Here is a 10073-nt window from a genome sequence, read left to right on the forward strand (position 1 = left end):
TCTGACTTCTTCTGCAGTGTGTGAACCCACCTGGGTCTCCAGGACGCTACACTTCAGGAAGGGGAAAGACTAGGCCTAGCCCAGCTGAGTACTGCCCAACTTGCCCTGGTACTCTGAAGCTACCAATGCCTCCACAGGAGGTGATTTTAAAAATCATATCAAGTTATTCCTCACTTGTCAAGCTATTTCTGCATTGCTCTTCAGACCCATGAAAGGACTGTGTCCTCTTCTTGCCCAAACGATGATAGTCATGAGTTAAGAAAGGAGGCCCCTTAACTCAGCTGTGCATCATGGCAGGAAATCCCTCCCTGGAATCAACAGACCCATACCATCCTGCTGAACACCGAACTTTTCTTGCTTTCTAATCTGGCTTTGTCCATTGAGCATTAGAAGCTAAAACAGTGCCATATTTATGGAACCAAAACAACCTGCTGCAAAAGTTTGAATCTTTTGTATTTTATTACAACAGATAATTGGATTTTCTGGTTCTAAAACTTCATAGCTGAGAACAATATATTCATGGTGCCTGTTCATTTCAAAGACAGATTTACAGAGTGGGCTTTGTGAAAAGATAGTGCCAGGGAACCCAAAGAGTTGTTAGTATCTGAGACTGCCTGACACAGTGTCACAGTAAGGCCAGAAGGTACAAGGATTTGGAAGAAAAGCAGACATGTCCCCCTTGAAGGATTCTTCCCTTTCAGCTCTCTTTCTCCTCTCTGATTGTATACAGTTGTTTGACTGGGATTATTCTCTGTAGAATATCACTGATGAGAGGAGAGAAAGAGAAGAGTACCAGAAACAGGAGCAGAAATGACTCACATATTTTGGGTCATTTCTCAAAGAAGGACTAGCTACAGTTTGACTAAACCTCAAAGAACATGTTGGTTCCACCTTCTCGTTTTACACAACAAGTAACTACTAAACTAAGTCAGTCACCCAAAACCACACAGGCACCATCACTAATGTAGAAGTGGAAAGGATTCTCTTCACTATGAGGTCAAGGCACTCTTCTCCTAGGAATAAGCTAAATCATCTGTCCACAGATAGTGTGGATTGCTGGATAAATAAAGACACCTACAGGGGAAAATTTTAAATACATCAGTTTGATGGATAAGATTGTAGCTCAAGAGTATGGTTCTTGCTTGCCTAACATGTTCAAGGCCCTGTATTTGATCCCCGGTTCTGCAAAAACAGAAAAAAAATCATTAATAAACACAAACTTATAATGAAATAAGGGAAATATCTGTAATTGTATATTACCATATCTATAATATACAGAAAGGAGGCATTCTGTGCTCAAAATCTAGAGTATTTCTGTCAGAAATCATTACTTAGATTATCATCAAAGCAGTGGTATTTGACTTTCCCTCAAAGCAAGGGCTGAACTTCCATGGGCAGAAATGAGGAGGAAGGAAACCCTGGAAAAAGAAGTATCCTGTGTGAAAACAGAAGAGTTCAGAAAGCATATGACCTGTTCACAGACTAGATTATAGCATTCATATTACACGTGGGCAAAAGATAAGGTTCACATGGACTGAGAAGAACCCTGAGTGTCAGGATCCATAGTTAACTATGGTGCATCTACTGGAAATTTCTGAGTAGAGAGGCTTAGTAACAACAGTATTTAGAGCGACAGATTTCAGTGCAGTACTTAATGTAAAGAGATTATGGTACCTATCTGAAGCATGCAGATCATAGTACAAATAAAAATGCAGCATTTTGTTTTATTGTTAAAGATTATTTTCTTAGATTTGAAAGACAAATGTATCCTTTAAACCTTTCATTGCTTTCATTAAACTATTATCTGTTGTAATTTTGTTACAATTTGTTTTAATTTTATTATCTGTTGTAATATTTGCTGGCTTCAGATTTAGGCTTCTAAATTCTGTGCAAATTGAGTTGATTGGTGGAACACTCCTGATTTCTGAGAAGTTTTGTCCATCATTAATGACAGTGTCATTAAATAAACTTTGTTTGAAGAACAGTATAAAAACTGACTGCCACCCCTTCACATCCATGAAGATGAATAGTAGAAAAATAACAGAAAATAACATGATTTGGGAAGGATATACAGAAACTGGAAACTTGTACACTGCTTATGGGAACATAAAATGGTGCAGTGACTGGAAAACACTGTGGCAATTTGTCCAAAGTGTAAACAGATTTACATTTCTGTGTCTATGCCCAAAAAGTGATAGTAAGAACTCAAGCAGGTACTTGGACACCCATTCTCACAGTGGTTCACTGCACGACACACGAGAGATTACAGTAACCCAAGTTTCTGCTGATAGATGAATAGACAAACAAAATGCCACGTATGCATACAGTGGAACACTGTTCAACTTTTAAAAAGAAGAAAATTCTGACACATGCTTCAACATGTATTAAACTTAAAGGCTTCCTATGCAAATAAGGCAGTCACAAAAGAATACTGAATAAGTTCACTTACACAGGGTACCAAGGGTAGTTACATTCATAGAGACCGCAGAATGGTGCTTGTCAGAGAAAAGGAGAGGGGAATGCAGAGTTAGTGTTTAATGGGCACAGATTTAATGTGTGGGAAGTGAGAGCACTTTGTGGATGGCTTGTGGTGATGAATGCACAACAGTGTGAAGACTTAGCTCCACTGAACTGCATACCTAAAAATAATTAAAATGGCAAATTTTATTTTTCCACAAATGAAAAAAGGATTTCTCGCCATAAAAAGAATATATTACAAATGCTAGTGTTTCTAATAAAAGACCCATATCAGTGAAATAGAAGTTGCTAGTGCTTGCAAGAACAAGAGAACCCATCTCTGCTGGTGGGAAAGAAGGTAATGGAGGAAAGAAGCACCACAGAGGTACTTTGCAAAGATAGAAAGAGCATGGGCGATCTCAGTGCTGCAGTGTGGTGTGCTGATGACAGAACAATAAGAGCTCTGAGGCAGCCCTCTTCATAATAGGGAGGTACCAAAGGGTTCCAATTGCCCAGACCACCTCCCAAAGGCAAAAAAGTGTCCACTTCTTCCTCAGTTCTTAGAGAGGTGCAGCCAAGGTGCTCCCTGCAGCCACTACATCTGCTATTCACAGCAACACCTCATCTCCCATGATGCCTCCAGGGCCAACTGAGACAGTGAAAGAGAAGGACCCCATTCTTCATCCAAGTCCAAATGCCACATGCATCCCACCTGCAGTGTCATCAAGAGCTGACATGATGTTCAAAGAAAGAAAAGCAACCTGTCTAAAATCATCTTTTTTATAGCTTCTCTGGGACAGAAGCAGTTTTTTCCCCCTTCAGTTTTAAGATCTGAACTCCAACATAAAGTGCACCTTATATGACTACATTAAACACCTATGAGGAGAGATCAAGTGAAAACATAATATTTCTGGATAATTAAATCAAATCAAAGTGAGCTGGGATGATGTGGGAACAGGTCAGCTCAAAACAGAGATAGGCATTCAGTGACCATTCAGAAATCTCTTGTGTACTATTATTTACAACAGGGAAGATTTTCCCCTGCTGGGCTATAAAATATATGAAATAAATATTATCCAAAAACAGTTAAAGAAAATTAAGTTTGAGGAAATTCAAAAACCTTTCTCTGAAGCCCAAATCCAGAGGTGGGGTTCCAGGAGTGAATGAACACAATGTCTTAGTAGAATGTAGCCCCCATGCTACTTCCTGCTGATATCTAGCTCACCAAATTAGTGAACTAAATCAAACCACAATTCCTTTCCTCAATTTAGCCTATATTGGCAATTGCCATTATAAAATCATCTGTGGTGCTTCGGGTATTATTAGTGAACATTTAATCTACACATAAAATCAAGAGCTATATCTACCAAAGAGGCAAAAAAAATAATAATAAAAACAACTTAGTGAGTACCAAAAACAGCTTGGTACAGTAGTTACAAGCACATTGTTTTAGTTAACCCCTAGATCTGTTAGCTCTTTGCCTTAATAGCAACTTCCAAATTAGAAGCATATGTTTAGGATAGCAGTAGAACTTTCTAAATCTATTAAAGCAGATAGGCTTCATTTCTTCTTAGTTTCTTTCTTCCACATCCTAGGCTCCCAGGGAACGCACAACCAAGACACTGATGCCTTCACCAGGCATGTACTCTTGCCCTGGACATTGTTCAGTCCACATACTCTGGCAGAAGAGCAGAAAGAAATCTCCCCTCTAGATTCTCTCAGCCAATTGTTACCTACTAAATCTGCTCATTGGCTCCAGAATCATGCACCACTCTGTGCTGCTTTCTTATATTTCCCAGCACACCAGGGCAGACATCCAAAGACAGAGCTTTGGGCTTTGTGGGGACAGCCTCTGAAGTAGAGATGCAGTGCAGGTTATTATCTGTGTCCTCATGGGATAGACAAAGAGCCTATCAGGAACAGCAAGACCTTCTGCATTCAGTGTTGTGATCTGAGGCCTCTGATTTCTAACATACAGTACTTGAACCCAGGCAACTGAATTCCAAGATGTCAAGACAAGGCTAGTCAATGTGATGCTGAACAGCAATCCTATCACACTGCTATGCTCCTCTCATGGGCCCCTCATTTGACTCATGGCTTCCTCTGTTGTGTCATGACAAGGTAAATGGAGATAAAGGGAAAACACAGCAGAAGCCTGAGGGAGCAAGTGCAAGGACAATACCAAGTGTCATCCCAAGTGTGTGGAATATATATTTTTTTTTAGTTACAATAAAACTAAAGTATGTCTTTTACAAGATTCTAGAAAGGTCAATCAAGGTTAGGAAAAAGTTTCCAAGGAAGCAATTTTGCATAGGGAAAAATGTCCTAGTTCTCCTAAAGAAGATCAAACAATAAGGTAAATTACCACTTATTTATTTCTCTTGAAAGTTCTTAGGTTGAGACTAGGGTGATAACTCAGTGGTCTAAGTGCCTGCCTGGCAAGTACAAGCACTCAAGTTTGATTACCAGCACTGCATGCTGTGCTGGCCCATATCAAGTAAATATATATATGTGTGTGTGTGTGTGTGTGTGTGTGTGTGTGTGTGTATTCTTGGGCAGCCTGTCAATACAGGGGATTATTTTTCTAAAAACTGGATCTATCCCAAGCAGCAATCTTTAGCTCTCAACCTTACCAAAATTTTTTATTTTTATCTCCCTCAAGCCAAACCAATCATTTGGGGACAGGAACCTAGGAAGCAAATCTCCAGAAACAGGTTTGCTTTCAGCACTAAACAATTGAAGCAATGTTGAAAACACAACCTCTCAACTACAGCGGCCCTTCAACCCAGAAAGATTCTGAGTTGAAGCTCTCCATTTAAACACAGTGTATCATCAAGGAACTGCTCAAGTATTATCAAGTGACTGGTATTTTGGTGATGATGGGGGTAGATGAGCTAAGTCATTCTTTTTTTCATATTACTATAATTTCAACTTATTTTTTAGAATAATAGAAGCATGCAGAGTAACGTGTGCATGGGAAAAATTAGGACATTGAAAACTATCCACAATGCCTATTTATTACATAAAAATAAAAATGATAAAAAAGTTTGCATTTTCTTATGAAAACTTTGACTAAGTCATGTCATGTTTTTGGTAACAAATTGTTTGATAGAGTAAGAACTCCGATTGCATACTTGTTTTCATTATTATTTATTTATATAAAGCTAAGTGAAATAACCACTCAGAGTTATCTGGAGAGATTACTTTTTCATATCACTTAAGCCCATTAAAAATAAACCAGGAAAGCCTAACCATTGCTATGGGTAGATGAGAATGTGACAGTCTCTGGACATCTGACCAGCTAACAGATTGTCACTGAGATGTAAAAATAGGTTTTAATACATGTTATTTTATAATTAAGAGAAACTAAGGGAAGAAAATAAATATTGAAGCAGGGGAAATTTCTTACACAAAGAATACATTATATTTGACAGGGGCCGTAAGTTCCCCAATCACACCTTGTGCTCTCTCATTTGCTCTAAATCTACAGCCCAAGGGAAGCACAGCTTATTGTTTTGATCCTCAGGGTTGTTTAAGCTTCCCAGTCTTAGTTAATGCATGAAGACATATGGCCAAACTTTCCCTAGATCCAAAGGATTTATAGATCTCCCACCACTGACAAGAACTATCCCCCAGTGCTAATAAAATATTCTAAGTCAAATATTTAAATTGAATCTTTAAAACATTTTTATTTGAAGGAGTTATTTTCCCAAATGGCTTATCTCAGTTTCATTTTTAATATAAATATAAATAAATACATATACAGTTTCTCCCCTCAACAGAAGTGAAATTTGGTAGAGATTTTTGACAGCAAGATTTATATGATTTAAAAAGCAGTCACAAACACTTGGGAAATTAAATTTACATGTGTATGTGTTCATAAAGCACAAGCAGTCAAGCCATATCTGTTCCTATTGCTACTTCCTTAATGCAAAGCTAATAAGAAAAATAATTTTCTTCGATGCTGACTGGAAAATCCCTGCAGCAGTTTCTTCATTTCTATAACACCATAAGGTCAGCACAGTTTATTATAAACAGTCACTGAGGAAATTACAAAAAGTGAGCACCATTTATCATGTCTGATAAGCATGCATATATTATCGGTATATGCACACATATTCATTCAGATATCACGCTATATACAGAATATTTAGATTGGCCCTGGAGAACATAATCAATGTGCAAATCTGGCATGGCCCATTTACAGGATGCTAGTCAACATTCATGTTTTTATTACTTTTTGCAAATCATTTTCTGCCTACTATAACCACAATGCTTTCGAAACTAAAAATGCAGCACAAACAATGACTTTTTGAACAGCATAAATTTAATTGCATTCTGATGAACATAAAACCTAGCGATATTTCTTGGGTCATTCAGTGAGCAAGAGAAAAGCCAAAGAGTAGGAAGAATTTAAATAAGTGTAAGTAAGTGTAATTTATACAAACTTCAACTATACAGCAAACAAGCTATGAAATTATATGTTGTCTTCTAAAACACAGCAAGTTTGTTTCAGAGGGTCCGTTTCCCTCTAGCTTCTTTTAGTACAGACTCTACTGAGGAGTTTATATTAGATTGGGCGGTTGGTCAGAGAAGCTCTCCATTAGCTCAACCCTAAGGCTAATCTGTTGCACGTGTAGTTTCCACACTAGTAAGAAACATATAGACAACTGCAGCTGAGCGCACAGGATCTGGAAACGTTTCCCCTGGGTATGATATCACAAAATGACTTTGCTATATTCCTTCTCCAGTCTAGCATCAAGCTTACACACAATCATCACGCCCGTGGGGCAACTTCATGTCCTTAGATAAGGACCCTCTGCTCCATCACTCTCCCTAAAATCTTCTAACCAGGAGCACACAGAAGCAGCTCAACCAGAACAAATTAGCCCTGTTCTTGCTGTGTACTTTTTCTAGTTGTCTGTATTCCTTTGCCTGGCAGATTCTGAGTAGCACTATTAAACTGAAACCATACAATTGGGTGAATTCACGAGTTTTCATACAAACACACATGCACGCACACACACACATGCACCCACACACTTCCTTAGCAGTACTCCAACTGTGGATTGACTGAAAATAGCTTATTAATAAACTGAAAAATTTATTTATTAACAGTTTATTTTTATCCCCCAATATTGCAGTAACTATTATGTGGGTAAAAATGCAAGAAAAACTTTTAACACGTTTTCACTTAGTCCTTGGCTAAACTGATCTTGGGGTTTTACATTATATCCTCCTCTAAATTATATAACACCAAAATTACCAAACCCAATGATCACACAAGCCCAAAGCAGTAAATTCATGATTTCTTAATCTATTCAATTATATGCAGGGAGGCTTCCAGTTATTAAAAACCTCACTTTAAAAAAAAATCACAATTTACAACTATGTATTGCCTCTAACAAACAAAAAAGGCAAGACTGCCTTCCTTTAGTAAAGTTTGCTTTCCCCTTAGAAGCACAAAATAGAATTTTAAATCCCCAGACAACACAGATTTTTTTCCATGTCCAAACATCCCCTGGACACTTATAAGAATTTTATAAGTCCTCAAGTCCAACATTTGTTTCCAGTTAAAAGGCGTAACTAACACCATTGCTAATTTAGTAATGTCCCCTCACCTTAGGAATCACTGCTAACTACAGCCACCTACTTTATATTAAGTTCTTGCACGTACAGTAAATGATTTGAAACTCATCTGGTTTGGAGTAAAGTCAAAATCCTTCTTGAGTCACATATAATAAAATACATGAAAACTGGGCAATGGTATGGCTTAAAGGTTTTGTTTCAGTTTCCACAACTGAATAACACGACCTGCAGTACATGGTATTGAGCTTTGTGTTGCCTAATAAGACAGCTCCCACCAGAGCATTTCCCATGTTTTACAGTGAAGTCTTGGGGAATCCCAGCGTCACTCAGCTTTCTTCAGCACCACTCTGAAGGGCTTCTGTCCACAGAGCACTGCAGTTTTAACAGGTCTCTGGCACACCAAGCACATTGTTAACATAAAGGAATGGTGGGGGAACACTGCATTTTCCTGTCATTAAACCAAATCCTTAGGTATTAATTAATTGCACGACACAAGCACCACAAATGCCAACCAGAAATTTCAATAATTGGCCAACACCAGGTACAATTTAAATTAATTGTCACACTTTGCATCACAGGCAGACTGAGGAGGGAATGATGTGGAGTTTTGCGAGAATTCAATTAATCCAACCATCTATTAGACAGATACTGTATATAAAGACCAAGGGAAAAAGCTGTTATTCATGTTAGAATCTGCAATGTGTAATCATGCTAATTTATGGTTTGAGAAGAAACCCTGCTATGTGTTAGTGATTATATGGTAATCAGGAAATGATACAGACATTTACATCCTAGAAATTCTTTTATGAGTGGCATAAATGTGATGCTACCTCAGCAACATAATTAGATTATCAGGTAATTGCTCAAACCTGGTAATGTAATGCAGACTTGGGAAAAATATCCTTCAGCCTTAAAACTGGAAAAGCTCTGGGAAATCGATTGCTAAACTTCTTTTCTGAAATGATTCTTTGGGGCCTATAGGCGAAGCTGCATAATTACGTTCATCTGCTCTGATTCACTGAGGTGCCAAAGCATACTACGAACCACAACATTGTGAAAACAAAAACCCTTGAGATGATTTCTCTTTTTAAAAAAGACACTTTACCGTCTCATGCACATACTCCCAAGGTACAGATGGCACCGACCAGGTGGACGTTACTTCACCAAAAACTCTGCCACATCTGTGGTTGAATTCCACCCCACTGTTCCTTCCTTCTCCCGCTGTCAACAGACACCAGCAGTCCCTGACCGTATCATCTCCACACGCAGGACCCAAAAGTAAAAGCAAGGTGTTCAAATCCTGAGGACCTACACTCAGTGCTCCTCACCAAAGCCTAGTTCAACAACCCACACGCAAGAAAGCAGCAGGCACATTTCATTTTACTCGCAGAACCAAACCCCCAAAGATTAAAAAGTTTCAGGCAGCCCCAACCGAGGACCAAACTTGGACTTCACCAACTGGTACAACTAGGATGGAAGGTGGAGAAGGCGCCGCCTGTGGAGCCGGCGAAGGCTGGCTGCTGGGACCGCTCGGCGTCCCCCACTCTCCCCTCACAACTCCAGGACGCACCCCCCGCCCGCCACCGTCGAGCCCTGAGCCCCGCGCATCTGGCCCGCGCCCCGCAGGCGCGCGCCGCCCGCAGGGGCCGCGAACTTACCGCACCGCTTGCACAGCACCCGGCTGACCTCCTTCTTCAGGTTCCGGCCGGTCTCGAGAGGAGGGAAAGATGCTCGGAAGGCGGCTGGCGCGCGGCTGCTGCTGTTGGCATCGGGCTCCATGAAGAAGATGTACCTGCTGTCCTCCTTGAGCCTCCCGCAGGAGGGGAAAGCGGGGTGGCCCCAGGTCCCCAGGCGCACGGTGAGCAGCGAGTCCTTCTTCAAGCCCCCGGCTTTCACTGCCCACACCTGGTGCACCTTCACCAGATAGGGCGCCTCCTCCCCAGGCTGGCCGGCGCTGGGCGCGGGGGCCGTGGGCCACGAGGGCGCCGTCCCGTTGGCGGTGGGCGGCAGGTGCTCGGCGGGCGGGC

At 40.3% G+C, this 10073-nt stretch overlaps 1 protein-coding gene across 2 annotated transcripts in view; it reads right to left on the bottom strand.

The window, feature by feature from the left end:
- Positions 1-10073, bottom strand: part of Nrg1 (neuregulin 1) — a 1208067-nt gene that overhangs the window by 1197575 nt on the left and 419 nt on the right. For both annotated transcript variants that reach the window (XM_023722043.1, XM_023722047.1), the window contains exon 2: positions 9705-10073. This exon is cut by the window's right edge and continues 17 nt beyond it. In XM_023722043.1, coding sequence (XP_023577811.1) covers positions 9705-10073 — 369 coding nt within the window. The remainder of the gene's footprint in view (positions 1-9704) is intronic.

Source organism: Octodon degus, unplaced genomic scaffold (assembly GCF_000260255.1).
Source record: "Octodon degus isolate 3935 unplaced genomic scaffold, OctDeg1.0 scaffold00088, whole genome shotgun sequence".
Taxonomy (NCBI): Eukaryota; Metazoa; Chordata; class Mammalia; order Rodentia; family Octodontidae; genus Octodon; species Octodon degus.